The sequence below is a fragment of the Pelophylax lessonae genome (genome assembly GCF_965119305.1).
Source record: "Pelophylax lessonae genome assembly, chromosome: 1".
In the NCBI taxonomy this organism is placed as follows: domain Eukaryota; kingdom Metazoa; phylum Chordata; class Amphibia; order Anura; family Ranidae; genus Pelophylax; species Pelophylax lessonae.
Window position 1 is genome coordinate 808,126,669 of NC_138768.1, and position 18,710 is coordinate 808,145,378.

Genomic DNA, 18,710 nt, shown 5'->3' on the forward strand with positions numbered 1-18,710 from the left:
AGTACACAGAACATGAAAATGCAATTATTTTAGTAAATATAAACTGTTAAATACCTTTTCTCATCAGCAGTATATAGCAGCCTTACTTCTATCAGTGTCTAGTTAAAGCTTGTAGAAGAAGTTTCCATTCGCCTCTGATTGTCCTATGAGGCTGCATGACTCCTGACCCTCTGTCTGGACCATGCTGATTGGCCCTGTGCTGGTCACATGCACCCTCCCAAGAAAAAAAAAAAAAAACTCTCTAGCAATACACACCAAACGGAGCATGAGCAAAGTGCCCCCAAGGCTGTGTTCTATCAGGAGATGGATTGGGGACAGTAAAAGAAGGGTAGGATCAGAGAAGACAGGATCAAACAGCCTTTGTACACAATGCAGAAGATCAACCCCTTAGGTTACACAGTGAGTATAAGAAGCATGCTTTACTGCATATACAGACAGATTTGTGTTAGGACTACACCGCCCTCTCTTTTTTGCCCTTGTCAAATAGATATAATAAAACACTTTCAATGGTATATTTACCACATCAAAAGGGAGCAAAAAAGGGCAATTAATAATCTACTTTACTAAAGATGGAGCTACCTATTTTGGGCAATGTCTGTAAAGTGACTGTGAGCTCTGTGCGCACATCTGAGAAAAGCAACGAGCACTGCGGTGAGATGAGATTTTTTTTTTCTGTACACAAAACTGCTGCTTTGGTTGTCAGGAAAAAAAATGTTTATTTTCTTGTTATTTTAGAAAAGCATAGCTGGCTGCAGATTGAAATGGAATGGCCCTGTTTCAAACCATAAATTACAAATTGGCCAGTGTAACAATGCTGTACGTTACATGTAAAAGTTCCAAACACCCCAGCAGATAATGCCGGCACTGGAGTGACGCATGGTATGGCCTTGCATTACCCCGACTTGCGTCCCGTAAATCCAGCTGCTTTGTACGATTACTGAGCGGTCCATTGTTCAGTGGGAGGTTTGGTAAGCATTATTCAAACACACAAGGCAATAAGTACAGCTGCTTACAGCGGATAACGATGAGAGGAATACAAATAAAGAGAAAATATGCGTTTTAGCGGCATCTCGAAGATCGGGCCCACGCACACCTTGTGCTATAGGGTATTCAATCCCTCTAGCAGGCAGTGAAATAAATGAGAATGCTGTGTACTAGAGGATGCCTCTTCTTCAGAAACTAGTCCTGCTAACAGGCCCCTGCCAGCATCCCTTAGCTGGGTTCATGAACCCAACCTGTCAGCAGGAGAGTTTATGACTACGTGCCATATTCAAAGGTAACCATACTTCACCATCAGCGGCATTTAAAGCTGTCCTATTTTAGAGGACACAACTGCTATTTTCACAATTACAGACAGACACTAAGTGCAGTGCTATCAGTTTTCAGATAACAAAAATTGGTATTGTGAAAATATTCTGTGCCTATCCCACCAACTCTCTATTAAAATAAGTGTGGTCAACAGTGGCGGCCCGTCCATTGAGGGAACAGGGGCGCCGCCCCACCTATCCATGCATCCGGCCCCCTAATCTACATTCAGGGCGCCGGACCCGTGGATTTCAATTGGGTTTTTTTTTTTGAAGCAGGTGATTAGAGCCAGAGGCTCTAATAGGCTTCAAAAAAGGGTGGGCTCGAGGCACTGCGCCCTGAGCCTACCCAGTTGTGTGACAATAGCGAATGAATATTTGCTATTGTCACACGGATCCTCCTCCTGGCCAATCAGGAAGCGGGTCCTGAGACCCGTTTCCCGATTGGCAGAAAGGAGAAGCCATGCCATTGGCCAAGGAGGAGGAGAAGGGAGGAGACGCAGGAGATTGAGGGGGAAGCCGCCGCTGCTGCTGCCGCCTGCCTTCCACATGTCCAGGGTGAGTGAGCCGGGGACGGGGACAGGGGGGGGAGAGGGGGGGCGGGTTATGGTGTGCGGGCTGGTGTGGTCCGTCTGCCGCACCCCCCCCCCGGCCCATGGAGCACCAGCCGCCACTGGTGGTCAATTGAAACAATAAATTACTTCAAGGGCTAAGAGAGCAACAGCCTCGTAAGTCCGAACACAAGGCTCATCCAAAATATAAACAAGTAAACTGGGGCACTCCTCTAATTATCCAAACCATAGGTGAATAAACTGAAATAACCAATATCCTAAATCAAAATTGTTAATGTGACCCAAATATAAAATAACTAATACGTGAATATAGTAATTAAAAATGTAATTCTTAATTGATAGTGGAGCAGATGTGAGCTTTATTTGGCCCCTTTTTACCATCAGATAGTAGCGAGTAGTGATACGGCTCTAGACATGTGGAGATATTGAGCTTCTGGTGTCTTCTGCACCTGTCTGTATTTAAATACACTTTATTACCAACAGTATTGGGACGCCTGTCTGTACACACACATTAACTTTAATGGTATCCCAGTCCTAGTCCATAGGGTTCAATATTGAGTTGGCCCACCCTTTTCAGCTATAACAGTTTCAACCCTTCACAAGGTTTAGAAGTGTGTCTATGGGAATATTTGACCATTCTTCCAGAAGTGCATTTGTGAGGTCAGGCACTGATTTTGGACGAGAAGGCCCGGCTCACTGTCTTCGCTCAAATTCATCCCAAAGGTATTCTATTGGGTTGAGGTCACTCTGTGCAGTTCCTTCACCCCAAACTCACTCATCCATGTCTTTATGGACCTTGCTTGGTGCACTGGTGCGCAGTCATGTTGGAACAGGAAGGGGTCATCCCCAAACTGTTCCCACAAAGTTGGAAGCATGAAATTGTCCAAAATGTCTTGGTATGCTGATGCCTGAAGAGTTCCCTTTACTGGAACCAAGGGGCCAAGCCCAATCGCTGAAACACAACCCCACACCATAATCCCCCCTCCACCAAATTATTTGGACCAGTGCACAAAGCAAGGTTCATAAAGACATGGATGAGCGCGTTTGGGGTGCATGAAACTGACTGGCCTGCAAAGAGTCCTAACCTCAACCTGACATAACACCTTTAGGATGAATTAGAGCGAAGACTGCGAGCCAGGCCTTCTCATCCAACATCAATGCCTGACCTCACAAATGCGCTTCTGGAAGAATGGTCAAACATTCCTATAGACACACTCCTAAACCTTGTGGACAGCCTGCCAAGAAGAATTGAAGCGGTTATAGCTGCAAAGGGTGGGCCAACTTAATATTGAACCCTACAGACTAAGACTGGGATGCCTATAAAATGAATGTGTGTGTAAAGTCAGATGTCCCAATACTTTTGGTAATATAGTGTATGTTTAACTGACGTCCCAGATGAGCCTCCTTTGCCAGTTGACCCGTGTTACAGGGAAACGCATCGGGTGGAGCCAATTCTGTGACGTCATTCCGCACAAGCATGTAGGTGCTGACTGCTGCTGTGCTTGGTAGTGTGCTTTGGCTATCCGTGCCAAACAGCGATCTTAAGCATCATAAGCCAATGGATCACTACGCATTTCGCTTACAGCTTCCTAAGGGGATCCTATTGGTGCCAAACCCCAAGGGGGGGGGGACACAGAGCACCTGGGCCAGCATGATGGCATGAGGAAAGATCATATGCACATCAGTTCCAAAGGGGGATGTGTACGCTTAAAACTCTATAGCCGAAACAGCAGGAATCATGTCCTATGCCCATACAGATTTCACAAAGTAGCCACAGATAGAGGGTAGGTTTCAACCCCAAATGTAGAGGGTGGTTACAGGGTCGTCCCTCCAATCTCTGGAGTGCCCCGTATTGCAGCTTCTCTCTTATGGAATATGGAACTGCTGATCCTATTTCTGGCGATCCTCACCATGAGGTACCTCTCCAACTGGAAAATTCAGGAGAGGTCCAGCCGATTGGACGTCTCCTGAGTTTTCCAGTTGGAGGGGTACCTCACGGCGAGGATCGGCACAAATAGGAGCGGCAGCTTCATATTCCATAAGAGAGAAGCTGTGATAAGGGGACTCCCGTGATTGGAGGGATGACCCTGTTACCACCTTCTACATATGGGGCTGGAACCTACCCTCTATCTGTGGCTACTTTGTGAAGTCTGTATGGCCCTGGGACAGGACTCTGCACTGTTTTCATGACACAATTTTTCCATATAATATTGTTTTTTACTATGTTGTCATAATAAATTTCTTATTTTTACATTGTTTCCTTATGGGATTACTAGTGGCTACCTCAAAAGTCCTACTCATCCTTCCATTTCTTCTGTAATGTACAATTTGAATGTGGTGCCACATATTTCTGAGTCACGTCTCACATCTATTACGCACTATATTGATGAATGTAAGTGCAATACTTTAAATAAATTACTGTTTATGATTTGGAAGGTGTGCAGCGATATCGGGCTGAGTTTACAGTAGTAATCTGCATGTGGTTACTCAGCTGCACAAGGTGTATGGCTCACCTCTAAATCGTGGATCTGTCTTAATATTGGGTCCACACTACTGCGGCCCTACCTGGTTCCAGGCATTGGCAAGCGTGTACACAAGGAGAGGTACCCCCACGTGTAGGGCGAGTAGGCACTGCCCATATTCTCTTTGACGTTAAAATCAATTTACTTTTTTTTTTCTGGGTCCACAAGGATGCAAACTCATGAGTGAAAAAGTCCTCCTTTGTATTATATATGCCTTAGAGATTTAAATGAAACCTATTTTTTGATGAACCCAATCAAGTTGAGCGAATATCAAATGCACACATCCACAATGTCTGCACAGACCTCTTTTTTTCTGGAATGCTCCTGTAGTACCTCGACCCACTGTTAGATAATTGCAACCTTCAGCTCCAAAGCTCTAGCAGTTGCCCTGTATAGGCAAGGTCCAGACCGCTCCAAAGGAGGGCATAGCAAGGGGGCATGGCAAAACACTCACTTTTTAAAATAGTGTTGCATACTGAGTACCCAACGATGGGGACTTGTGGGCCACTTAAATTACAAAGGGGCTTATCTATAAAACAGCTGTATAACATAGCCATGGCCATATCATAGCTTAAAGAAAACATCACATTTTTAAAGCACAACAATGTGTATTACAGATGTGTTTAACACCCAACCAGTTTTGTGGCTATAATGCCAGCAAAGCTCTAATAAATAAATGGAGTTTATAAAAAAGATAAAATCCCAGTGGGTATCCAATCACGTGACCTTTTAAATGTCACATGTCTGGCATTCCTCCAATCACAAAGTTCTCTCCGTGGCATTAGGCAGAGGGATTTCCATAGAAAACCACAGGTTTCAGCTGCTTTTAATGAACAGGCCAGTGTTACTTTCGTTGACTAAATTAACACTATTTAATTCAACAAAAATTAGACTAAAACAATTTAGAGGACTAGAATATGACTAAAACAAAAATGACATTTTAGTCAAAAGACTGACTAAAACTAAATCGAAAATTGACATAAAAATTAACACTACTCTGCTGGCCATTTCTAAATCAGCAACACAATTCCATCCAGAGTCTGTAATAATAGCACAATAAATTTTAAACATGTATTGCACTACCGCATAAGCATATTGTATCTCACAAAAGAGAGTACACCCCTCAAATTTTTGTAAATAAGGAGGAGCTTAGCCCACTTAGTCACAGTTTGCTACACCAGGGGAATGGTAAACACCTGCCTCATTGCCGAACCAGCTAAGGTGTACAGACGGGCCACAGCCTCCGCCTTCCGGTCAGCCGGGTCCTTAAAGGCCGGGGACTCTTCAACCGAAATCATTGTTGCCTTGTTTAATCTGGAAACCGGAGGGTCCACCACCACTGGGACAGGCCACTTCTTAAGAAGGGATTCCTCATAGGAGTAACATCTAGTAAAGCGCTTAGGAACCCCACGTTGACGCTTTGGTCGTCCCCACTCTTTTGCGACAATTCTGTCGAAATAAGCAGGGAAAGAAAACACCTTTGCTGCTCTGAATGGCTTGGGAGTGCCAAAGGGTACCCGCTCCTCTGTCGGAGCTTCAGCTGTGTCCTCCATCTTCAGGGTCTCACGCACAGATACAATCAGTGCATGCGCGGTCGCAGACGTGGAGAAATCATCCTCACTATCAGAGGATTCCAGGCACGTGGTTGCAGACCACGTTCGTGACGGCCGAATTAGATTCAGGATTTGATGAGACAGATGAGGCAGGGGAAGGCATGGGGTGCTTTTTGATAGCCCATCACCCGCAAGTTGCCTCCACTCGGGACACAAGGGATTTCAGGACCGCTGTCAGTGCATCGATGGATAGTTGGGACCCGGAGCCTCAGAGAGGGGGATCAGGTGGGGAAATGTGCACCAAAGACTCCATGAATCACTAGGGGGACCCCACAAAAAAGTGTAATACACTGCTAAGAGACCTAAGAGAGGGAGAGGACCCCACCAGACACACCACCTGCCGACAGAGGCAGCAGCAAACACAAGGAGAATATGCACTACACGTGTGGCAATCAGGAAGCTAAATGATCCAGGAGTCAACACCAGGGGAGATAAGGAGGGGCTCTCACCGCCGAAATCGGCGCTCTTAGGGCTCTGCTGTCATAATTGCCACTATTTGCAATGCAAACCACAAGAAAATGGCCACCGAACTACACAAACATGGGCGCCGTGTATAGGAATACACAGACTACAACAAAATGGCGGCACCACAAGGTATACAGGGACCCAAAAATGGGAACCAGGCCTCAAGGACAGGTCCAGGCAGGACGGGGGCCCGAGCAGGAGCCCCCACCAATACAAACCACCCCTGCACAGGTGGTGCACCCCACGGCCCCCCCCTCGCCAATTAATGCCCTGCCCCCATCCCAGGCCAGTGTTCAGACTGCCCAAACAGCCCAGTGTATGTGACGGGGGGGGGCAGGCCGAGGCACTTGGCAAAAACAGGGGGGGTGCCTGTGGGAAGGAGGGGAACCTGTGGGTATGACCGTCCCAAGGAGGGGCCCACGCCCACCCAAAAAAACATCCAGGGGCAGAGGGGGGAGCGGTACTCACCATACCAGAAGGGCACCGCTCCAGACAGATCCTCCTCTCAATTGAAATGGGGGGCTGTTGGCCAGGAGGAACACTGCGACTCAGGCGGAGACCAGGCCATATGTGACCTTGTGAGATGAGTAACTCGCAGGGCCAGCCCCCATGTAGTAGGGCTATGTTGCGGCCGACCTAGCGTGGAGCTGAGGTCTACCTGCACTCGCTGGCCAGACTGGGGTGACTGCTGGATCTAGATTATCCAGCCCATCGGCCAGTCCGGCAGTTAATAGTAGATCTCACAGGAAAATCCAGGAGGAAAAAATTTTCTATCTAAAAAATTTTGCCAGGACCAAAGATCCCAGCAAGAAACTAGGTCCTTACTCCTGAGGAAAAATTGAGTGCCTATAGCGGGGGGGGGGGCAGTATAACCCAATGGTCAAGAATGACAGGAGCTGTGTCAGTCACTGAACGAAAGAGAAACTTTAATTTCCTGCCGGGGCTCTGGGAAGGTCTCCAAAAGCTCAAAACCATCGCCTTCCTCTCCCATCCAGAAAACTCCTATCCCGATTGATCTTTGAGCCAGATGCCTCAGCATACTCCATCACCGAGACCACCTCCTCTGTTCCAGAGATTAAAACCGATAAGTCATCTGCATAGGCCATGACCCTCAAAGGAGGCTCACCAGGAATGCCCAAAGCCACTTCACACAATGGTCCGCTCTCTAATCTCCTGATGAAGAGATCGATTGCTAAAGCAATCCTAACGCTAATCCTTTAAAGTGTAAGCTCCTTAATAGTAGGGATTGATATAATGTATGACACATGTAAAGCGCTGTATAACAAAATAAAATAATGCAATAGTACTGTGAAAAATAAGAGCAGATAGCGATATCACTTTCTAAACAGACCCCTACTTGTTCATAGTTTGCTGCAGAATTGTGTACAAACCAGCTGGTTGCAGAATCTGCATAAGAGGGTCAATCCAGCTGCTGCATTATATGTCATTTACTAAGAATCCAGCAGTCAAAATGAGACACCACTGTTTAGCAGTTTTAGAAAAATGGGGCTGAATATATATATTTTTAACACAACTTTATATTAGCCAACCATACCTTCAAATTCCCCATCACGGGCCTTGGCAGCCAGCTCTGAGGATGAGATGGTTTCCTGACAGAGAGCACAATCTTCTAGAGCAGAACTTCTCAAGCCTTGGCTCACTGTAAGAGAAAGATGTTCTCATTTTTACATCCAAAAAAGACACCAGACCTCAGACAAAATAGAAAAAAAGGCAAATTTCATGCTCAAAATGGAGCGGCGCCTCACTTTTTACAGCCTCAAGTGCAAAAATAGTCCTCGTCACCAAAGCATCTGGAGTCTCCCTTACATTTATTGGATACATTTCTTCTTCAACTTGGATGCAAATGATTGCGTCTACTTACTTTTGACAATCTACAGTTCTTTGGGACACTATGAGAATCCAACAGCTTTTTGGTCTACTTCAGATTATAGCAATCCCCCTTTGGTGGCTGCCCCCTGTAAGCATCTCATGCTCATTCTGCCTACAGGGATAATTAGAGAGGAATACTTACCTCATTCTTGCTCACTGGCAGCCTGCACTCTCCTCCATACCTGTTGCAGTCCTAGAATTTGACCAGGCCCTTGATAGCCTCATGTACAAAGCTGGACTACTGGGTTCTGTGATGATGAAGTCAGTGAGAGGGACGCTGTACCACCAGCAAAGAGGAATGGCTTTGTGGATGGGTAGTATGATGGGGAGGAAGCCTGTGAGTGTGAGGACTAGGGCATTTTTATTTTGTCTACTCCAGGCCCCCTAAACTAAACATGCAACAAATCCCTACTGCATGGAGGGCAGGTAGCCATCAAAAATATTTGTAAGAACTTAATATAAAATTATTTTCTCTGAGACCTCTGACAGACGTAGCAGCTCTCCATAGTTTCCTCATCAATGGGTAATGCGCCACCTACAGGAGTAGACTAGGCAGTGAAACTTTTTAGAAAGTTTTCACCCAACACGCCTATAGGGGCTGTCCCTCAGGACATTACCCCAGACACAACGTGCTCACTAATCAGTTTTGTAGCAAGCAGTGAAGGAAAACACAACCAACCCCAAAATAGAGGGGCGGGAGCTGTGTCTGTCAGAGGACTCAGAGAAAATTATTTTACGGTAAGTTCTTACAAAAATTCTATTTTCTCTTACGTCCTCTGACAGACGCAGCTCTCCATAGTTTCCTCACTAATGGGACGTCCCATAGCAGTGTAGGCACGAGGGGTGGGAAGAACACAACCTACAACCATTAACGTTTTATCAAGGCTAGAAAAAAACGTAGCCAACAAGGCAACAGAAAGCTCTTCCCCAACAGGAGCTTACCCCAAAATAAAAATTCCCCCCTGAAAGAGAACATTAAATCTCTTCAGCAAACAGCAGCCTGCAAAACCTTGTGGCCAAAGGAAGCACCCGAGGATGCCAGCAAATCAATCTTGTAGACCAGGTCACTGCCTAACACACCTGAGCCACCGAAGCCTGATGGCGAAAAGTCCAAGAGGCACTCAGCACTCACAGGTTAAGGCGGACCCTGGCCCTTCAATGAATAGGCCTGAACAATAGTCTGTCTGATCCACTTTGATATGGTTGCAGCAGACGCAGCCGAACCCTTACGAGATCCCTAAGGAAGAACAAACAGGGAATCAGATGTCCGAAAGGAGTCCGTGGCCGACAGGTAAACCCTGATCGCCCGAACCACATCCAGTGAATGCAAGGCAATTTCTTTAGGATGCTTAGGCTTCGCACAGAGCGAAGGCAAAACAATGTCTTCATTGAAATGGAAAGCTGACACAACCTTAGGGAGAAAGAATTGGTTAGGTTGCAGAACAACTTTATCCCTATGAATGACCAGATAAAGCGAACGGCAAGACAGAGCCACCAACTCGCACACCCTGTGAGCAGAGGTGATAGCCACCAGAAAGGCAACTTTCTGAGATAACAAAGGCAGAGAGATTTCTCTGATATTTTCAAAGGGAGGACGTTGCAGAACCGACAAACCAAATTCAGATCCCACTGAGGCAAAGGGGACCTCCTCGGAGGAGCCAGATGACGCACCCCTTGAATAAAGGTGCAAATCAAAGAGTTAGTCGCCAAGGGACATTGAAAGTAAATGGCTAAGGCGGACACCTGACCTTTAATCATGCCCAAGGCCAAACGTTGCTCCACTCCTTTCTGCAAGAAGGCGAAGACCCTCGCCACCAAAAAAGAACGAGGGTGCAACCCTTGCGACTCACACCAGGCAATATACATCTTTCAAGTACGATGATAAATCTTCCCGGAAGTTGTCTTCCTAGCTCTCAGCAAGGTAGGAATCACAGAATCAGAGAGACCTCTGTCCCTCAACACCTGGCCTTCAACAGCCACGCCATTAAAGCCAGCGATGGTGAAGCAGGATGGAAGATCGGCCCTTGAGACAGCAGATCTTCTCTCAGAGGCAGCCGCCAGGGAGGTTCGACGACATCTTTACTAGGTCTGCGTACCAAGACTGGTGAGGGCAGTCTGGGGCCACCAGAATTACCTGTACCTGCTCCGCCGCCAACCTGCGGAGGAACCTGGACAACATTTGTATCGGAGGAAAGGCATAAATCAGCCGGTATTGGCTCCAAGGCGCCACCAACGCGTCTGTGGCGTCTGCCAGAGGATCCCGAGCCCGAGCCACAAACCTCTCCACCTTTTTGTTTAGGCGAGATGCGAACAGATCCACCTCCGGAGTTCCCCACCGGGAACACAGGAGGCCGAACACCTCGGGATGCAGGGACCATTCCCCTTGATCCAGTGACTGACGACTCAGGTAGTCTGCCTGCCAGTTTTCCACTCCTGGAATGTGAACAGTGGAGAGAGCTGGAACATGCGCCTCGGCCCAGGTCAGAATCCCGGCCACCTCCGTGGCCGTCCGGGCACTCTGGGTGCCCCCTTGGTGATTGATGTAAGCCACAGCTGTGGCATTGTCTGACTGCACCCGAACCGGGAGACCGTGGAGCTGAGACGTCCAATGGAGCAGGCAGATTTTGATCGCCCTGAGCTCCAGAACATTGATCGGTAAGGAAGTTTCCTCAGCCGACCACAGACCTTGGGCACAAAGCGTGTCCAACACCCCACCCCAGCCCATCAGGATGGCACCTGAGGTGACCACCGTCCAAAACAGTGGCAGGAACGACTTGCCTTGGCACATAGCAGGCGACCGAAAGCCACAACGACAGCTCTGACCTCGTGAGACGGCTTAGACATATCATCCTGTCCAAAGACTGCAGATCCTTATTCCATTTGGCAAGGATCCCCACTTGTAGAGGCCTTGTGTGAAACTGGGCAAACGGGACCGCCTCGAAGGCCGCCACCATCAGCCCCAGGGACCTCATGCAGGTCCGCAGGGAGGAGAGGTCATTGTCCATGAGAACCCTGACCTCACCCTGCAAAGTCTGAAGTTTTTCCTCTGGGAGAAAAGCCTTCGCTTGAGTGGAGTCCAAGCCCATGCCCAGATAATTCAGTCGTACTGACGGAGTCAGTGCAGACTTCTGGAAGTTGATGGTCCATCCGAACTCCTGGAGCGTCTGAACCGTGATGGTCAGATCGCCCAACAGAGTGACACACGAGCTTGCCCTTAACAGGTGATCATCCAGATAACCGAGGACCACAATCCCCCTCTTACGCAGCAGAGCCAGCACCGGGGCCAAAACCTTGGTGAAGACCCTGGGAGCGGAAGCTAGACCAAAGGTTAATGCCACAAATTAAAAATGCTCCTCCACCACAGCGAAACAGAGATACCGCTAATGGCCCTCATAAATAGATATGTGCACATACGCATCCTTAAATCGATGGAGGCCAGAAAATCTCATTGGTTTAAAGACGCCACCACTGACCAGACAGATTCCATCCAGAACTTCTGCAGCCTCACAAAGCGGTTCAGTGACTTGAGGTCCAGAATTGGAAGCACCGTGCCCTCCTTCCTGGGCACTGTGAACAGGTTTGAGTAAAAACCTTGAAAACTGTCCCGCTGAGGAACCGGGACAATAACTCCCTGTGCAAGAAGATCCTTTAAATGATCCGGAGACAGACGGAGATTCGATGGAAAGAACCTGTCTGCTGGGCGAGACCGAAATTCGGTCTTGTACCACATACGAATCAATTCGTGAACCCACTTGTCTTGAATCAGAGACGTCCAGGGTCCCCGAAAGTGACGCAGATGTCCCCCCACCCCTGAACCGGGTGAGGGCGTCCCTTAATGCAGAGGAGGACTTGTCCTTTGCACCGGACTGCCCCGCCTTGGGCATACCTGACCAGGCTTTCTTGTTTCCACCGAAGGCTCTGAATGGTTTACCTTTTTCCTGCGCCCCTGAGGCACGAAAAATCCCCTGGTGAGCCTTGAAGGAAGGTCCCCGCTTACAGCGAGGTGCCTTACCTTTTGCGGATTGGGGGAGACAACTACTCTTGCCCCTAAGCGAGACTCTTGATTAGCTCATCCAAGGAGTCACCAAAAAGGCGTTCACCCAAAAAGGAAAGATCAGACACGGTCTTCTTAAAAGCCTGGTCCGCCGACCAGCTCTTCAGCCACACTATAGAGGGAAAGGCGATCCCCACCGCCGATAATCTAGCGACCAGGGGAGCCTCGTCCAGGGCCGCATCGCACAGATATACCATGGCCTGGGCCATCTGTTCCATGAGCTCAATGAGAGTTGGAGGAACCGACTCAGCCAGCAAGTTGCTCTTAAGCACCTTGATCCATTCCGTAACCATCAGAGAAACCAGGACGGAGGCGAACACGGGTTTGAAGAGCGAGCCCGCCACCAAGTGCAGGTGGTGGGAAAGCGCTTCCATGCGCCTGTCCACCAGGTCCTTAAACACCAGGGAGTCATCCACGGGTACCACCATCGACTTATTCAACCATGACACCATGTGGTCCACCCTAGGTGACACTGTCCAGCGATTGGAAACTGAGTCTGCAAAAGGGTAACGGCGTTGAAAACGCTTGGGCACCACCAACATGTACTTAATGGGCCGCCATTGCTCATTCACGGTATTGTGAAATTCCTCTAGGAAAAACATGACCCAACTTCTGGGTTTTGCGGGAGCCGAAGACAATCCGCTTTCCTGACTGTGTGGGCTCATCATCTATATGCAAAGTCTCCCTGAATGAGTGAACCAGCGCTTCCACCAAAGCACGTTCCCGCGCTGCAGCTAAGGAGCACTCCTCCTCCTCGCTCCTTGGTTGTCCGTGGCAACCACATCAGGCTCTGAATCGGAGGACTGAGAGGGCATCGGCCTTTTTTGGATTACAACTTGTTTCATTACAAGATCTACTTTGGACGCCAGAGTTTCTATGGCTGCAGATAGAGACACTAAAGAAGGTGATCCGGATGCACAAATAAGATCAGAGGGGAAATTTGCACCTTGGGACATTTTCAGCAAGGCAGAAAAAAAAAAAAAGAGTACACCGGCGCTTTAAATTACGATCATGGTCCGCACCGCTACACCGCGATACCGATGGAGTCCCCCTTAAAGCTAACAGGTATCCTGATAGGGGCTAAGTGTGTTCGAGTAATGCCGAAGGACTAAAAATCCTCTTACTGTGCCAGAACCTGGAGCAGCCACCGCTCTGCAAGCTGTCTTCTACAAGTGAATTTTCTGGGAGGAAGTAACCAAACGTCACTAGAGGCCGAACCCCCTTAACTACAATAACATGAAGCCATTGAAAAGTATAGGAAAGCACAGGGAAAATGGCTGCCGCCTACACAGTGTAGCCTGCCCACACTTAAGATGGCGCCCTAAAACGGCGCCAAACACTCAGCAAGGCAAGGAAAATGGCTGCTGCCCTTAAACTGATGCAGCCTGATGCCCACACCCAAAATGGCGGCCGAAAACGGCGCCAAGCACTCAGGAGCCCAGGGAATGAGGCCACCATGGGGCTCCACTACAGGGGACCCCCCCAGCACAAGGTAACATCTTTATACCCCCCTCAGGCATTAGACGCCGCTATAGCGCCCCCAGCAGGAGCAGGGAGGGCAGGACCTGTCTTGACAGGCCTGGGGGATCTTTCAGAGGGACACAGCTCTGCTATCCCCAGGAGTGGGCCCACATCACCCCCACAGAAATCTGTCCCATGGACAAGGGGGCATTGCATCACTCACCATACCATGGACCGAGGGGCTCTGCTCTGAAACCGCTCACCTCCCACCTTGAGTGGGGGTGCTGCCAGCCAGAAAGGGGTACACTGAAACTCAGGGCGTTCCAGGTTGATGCATCCTGGCGAAGCATCTGCACGCAGGCTCGTCCCCATCCGTCGGGGCTCTGTCGTGGCGAGGCCTGGACAAACCACAACCTGCTCACGCTGGTTGGCCAGACTGGGAGACCATAAGGATCTAGATTATCCAGTGCGAAACCACAACCCGGCTGTCGCTTGTAGTTCACCAGGAGGATCTTCCTGACACTAGCTAGCAATAGTGAGTAAAGAGAAATAAATAGAAACATCTTCAAAAGAAAATAAAAACTGAGACCGGAGTCCCAGCAGGGAACCTAGGTCCTACTCCTAAACTAGGCAGCAAGAAACTGATTAGTGAGCACGGTGTGTCTGAGGTAATGTCATGAGGGACAGCCCCTATAGGCGTGTCAGGTGAAAAGTTTCTAAAAAGTTTCACTGCCTAGTCTACTAGGTGGCGCATTACCCATTGGTGAGGAAACTATGGAGAGCTGCGTCTGTCAGAGAACATAAGAGAAAAAATGTTTTTTACCTGTTTAGAGTTCAGATTTATGGTGCGGTTGGTGTTAACTTGGGAAACATTCCTTTACTTCCTAACTTGAGACACAACCCTTCAGGCAAAACACAGGAACAGAGCTGAGATGGTCACTCACAGGCTGTGTGCTGGAGCACCTTCCCCTATCACCTTTTTTCTGTTGGTGTACAGAAAACTTGTCAGAACTGACTTGTGCTGATAGCAGAGGAAGGAGAGAGCAGACAGAAATTACACTTCGTGCTTTTAATTCAGAGAGGTACACACTATAGAGGGATATGCTTTGTTCATATTTCATGTCTGAGGTTTACAACCACTTTAAGCCTATTTTGCCATGTGCTCATCAGTTTTAAGTCCCAGTCTGAGCAGGAACCACTCTGATTAGCTCCTACAAAATGTCTTTGTCAAAGAGAATCGGTCCCACGGTCTCAGGGGAGCCTGTGAAAGTGGAATATCCGGTTCCCCCTAGATATAGATGAGCACTTAATCCTGGAAAGTTCAGGGTAGGCCGGGGCCCTAGTGCAAGGAAGGTTTTTTACTTTCCCCGGAGATATGTTTAAATAGCAACTGAAGCCAACCTCTACCATGACAATTTCTGTAAGCCCTTCCCCCATTATCCCTTGCCGTTTTTAACCATTATCATACAAACCTATTAGTCTGCACTCATTTTGCAGCATTTCTGAAAGTGGAAGTAAATGCTGCTATGTTTTAAGCCAAGGAAGCTGCCATCTTGGCCTCTTTTTAATCTTCAAGTGCTGCACATGTGACCAGTTATGACACCAGCCATTGGATAGTTTGACAGTTTGGTTGAGAGCACAGCCAATGTGACAGTTACATTCCCAGCAAGTGCCAGGAATGTAACTGTTTTTTGAAACTGTTAAATTGATGGGTTTACTTACAGCTTTACTATAAAATACTGAAAAAAAGTTTTATTTTATTTGCAAATAAATTCACTGTGCACTGCACTTATACCATATAGGTTTCATTTACACCAGCAGTGCTTGGCCAATGCAGTGCCATTGCAAGGACAGGGAGAATAGCCTTATATCCATGGCTTTAGTTTGCACCAATATGTTGTGTGCTAAAAAAATTTCTTTTAGATATTGCAACATCTAAAACTGCTTCAAAACTTTTATTTTTTTATAAGTCTGTTATTACTATGCTCTGCAGCGTGTTGTCACAGAGCACAGTAATAACACAGACTTAAAAAAAAAAAAAAAAAAAAAAAAATGCTCTACAATGCTTGTTAAAACTACACTGCAGCGCAGCACAATTCAAACTGCATACTTGTTATTGTACATTTCGCTCCACTAATGTGCACTGTGGTGTGAATGAGCCCTAAATGTAGAGTTGCAAAAAAACAAGTCACAAAATAAAATTTCTTCTTGATCACAGAACAGATTTTCCTTCTGCTGTCTGTGTTTTGTTTTGCTGGGCAAACACTGCTTGGGGTTTCTGGCAGAGGGACAGGAATGTTTCTGTACCGCAGCATTTTTAATGGGAAGGAACGCAGGGAATGTGCATGTATTGCAGAGATATATGTCATATTTTTATATTTATATGGTATTTTAGAATTCTTTTCACAAAAAAAAAAAATCATAAACCTATACTAAAAAAAAGTACATATAATCCCTGCTTAAAAAGTGTAGAAACTATTTATGGGGGACTACGACTCAAAAGAGAGTTACGTTTTCTAAATCTTGATAGCAGGTGCTTGCTTTCTAAACTATTGCCACAAGAGGGCATTGTGTTTCAGCGGATTTGTCAATAGAAAAGTTAATATATGAGAATCCATTGCAGCACAATTTGAAGTATTTTAAGTTTACTTGAAATCCCTTACCATTTCTAGGACTATTTTCTGGGAGAAGAGCAGGTTATTTTAAAAATGAAGATCTTCCTAAAACCAATAAGCACAACCGCTCCCATCGAAGTACCTGTGCTGCCTCCCACTGTCTGCTGGTTACAATTCACAAATCCAACACACCCGGATAAAGATCTTTCTAATATCAAAAGTTATTATATTTTTCAGCTCAATGAGATTTGAAAATTACAGTCACATGGCTAAAATAAAGTTTCTTTACCTTGTGCTATAGCTTTGTGAAATGAGCACAATGTCTTAGCTTTAGCACATGCTCAAGTCTCCAAATATCAGTGCGCTCTGCCTTCTTCCTCTAGTCTCCCCAACATCTCTAGTGGTGCTTTTCTTTGGTGTTACTCCATTCAGGAATCACTACCTCTCCAAGTCTTTAATGTTTTTCTGTTAAGTGCCCTTCTTTGGGCTACATTCTCCAATTTAAGTCAATGCACTTTTTGAACACTGTGAAAGTGGAAGTCCAGTCTAAACCAACCTGTTCCCACCCCCATTCTAACCCCTATACTAAATACACTGTAAAGGAAAGAAGTGAATACTTACCTAATCTAAGGCTGCTTCACAGAAGCGTAACTAAAGGCTACGGTCCTTCCCTCTAAGCCTGGTGGTGGAACGCCAGGGTCCGGTTACAAGTGTGACCTATGCGACCCTGGTAGGTCCGCCACCAGGGTCAGTCGTTTTTCTTTTTTTTGTTATTTTAGTTGTTTTTACCATTTTTTTTAAATATATTTTACATTTTCTTAGGCTTTGGTGAAATATCAGGGTTGACCTCTGATGTATCTCCAATCTCTATAGCCTCAGCTGCACAGAATGCATGGATAGTAATAGCTCTGTACAGAGCTTCCTGTTCATTCATAAACTGAAGCATATTAAACACTGTAAAGCACAGTAAGACTCAATTTACAATTGTACAACTCCAAACTTGCACGACTTTGGATTGCAATTTGGATGTGACTTGTTGTCCCTCTTTTAAAGTCAGACCCACTGTTGCATGTAAAACATTCAGGTACGACTTTCATGCAACTTTTGAGGGTTAATATCGAAGTCTATGGCACTAACGTTGCATGAAAAAAAGTGCATAAACTACTTTAAGTTCCACATATATGAATGGCTATCACTGAAAAACAAGGAGTACGACTTGTCATGCAACTTTGATTCACAAGTTGAACAAGTGTAAATGGGGTGTAAACATCCTGTCCATTCAGAAACGGTAGGTGCCGATAAGGGACCTATTTACTTGCCCCTTCCCCACTCTCCATCCTGACACAGCTCTGCTGGCTCCCCCCATTTTTTCCGTGTGGCCATGGTGAAATATTTACTTCCAATGAAATGCTATGCATTTAAAAAAAAAAAAAAAAAAACAAGTTACCTTTTTTCTGTTTCCCTTTGTCATCTATTTCCTGTTTGGTGGCCATGACTTCAAACAAAGTCTTTAGGATACTCCTTAGGTCACTTGCATAGTTTGTCTGCAACTGATCAGCAACACCTGGGGACGACAATGGGCACAAACATCTTATATGGTCAGGGAACAATAATGGGCATCATGCAGACGAGTGTGGAGGTAAAAGCATTTTAGCTGCTCCTAGAAACATTTTTCCAAAATGGGCATTAAACATACATGGTTTTTATTAGTGTTTATTCAGAGCACAGAAAATTGGTTTCTAGGCAAAAAAGAAAAAAGATTACATTTTTTGACCCAACATAAGCAAGTCCTCTATCCGGCTCTAGTACAACCCCTGGCAAAAAGTATGGAATCGCCACTGTTGGAAAATGTTAATTTGATTGGTAAAGAAAAAAAAAAAACTAATCACAGACATGCCTCAAAAATATTTTCATTTAACATTAAGAAACATTTAAAAAAAGTAAAAAAGAAAGAAAACTGTAGTCAACTGCAACTGTTTTTGTAGATCAAGCAGAGGAAAAAAATATGGAATCACTCAATTCTAAATAAAATATTATGGAATCGTGAAGAAAAAAAAGAAAAAACACTACAGTACACCACTAGTACTTTGTTGCACCACCTCTGGCTTTTATAACAGCTTGAATGTTCTGAGGCATGCCGCATTCTAAAGTTAATTGGCCTCAAGACTGTGAATAGTTAATAGTCGGAGTATCCCACTCATCCCTTCTCCTATT

General features: G+C 46.3%; 1 protein-coding gene across 2 annotated transcripts in view; it reads right to left on the bottom strand.

The window, feature by feature from the left end:
- ZFYVE28 (zinc finger FYVE-type containing 28) overlaps positions 1 to 18,710 on the bottom strand; it is a 393,202-nt gene that overhangs the window by 20,894 nt on the left and 353,598 nt on the right. For both annotated transcript variants that reach the window (XM_082244014.1, XM_082244013.1), the window contains exons 11-12: positions 17,944 to 18,060; positions 8,032 to 8,136 (exon numbers count right to left, since the gene is read on the bottom strand). In XM_082244014.1, coding sequence (XP_082100140.1) covers positions 8,032 to 8,136; positions 17,944 to 18,060 — 222 coding nt within the window. The remainder of the gene's footprint in view (positions 1 to 8,031; positions 8,137 to 17,943; positions 18,061 to 18,710) is intronic.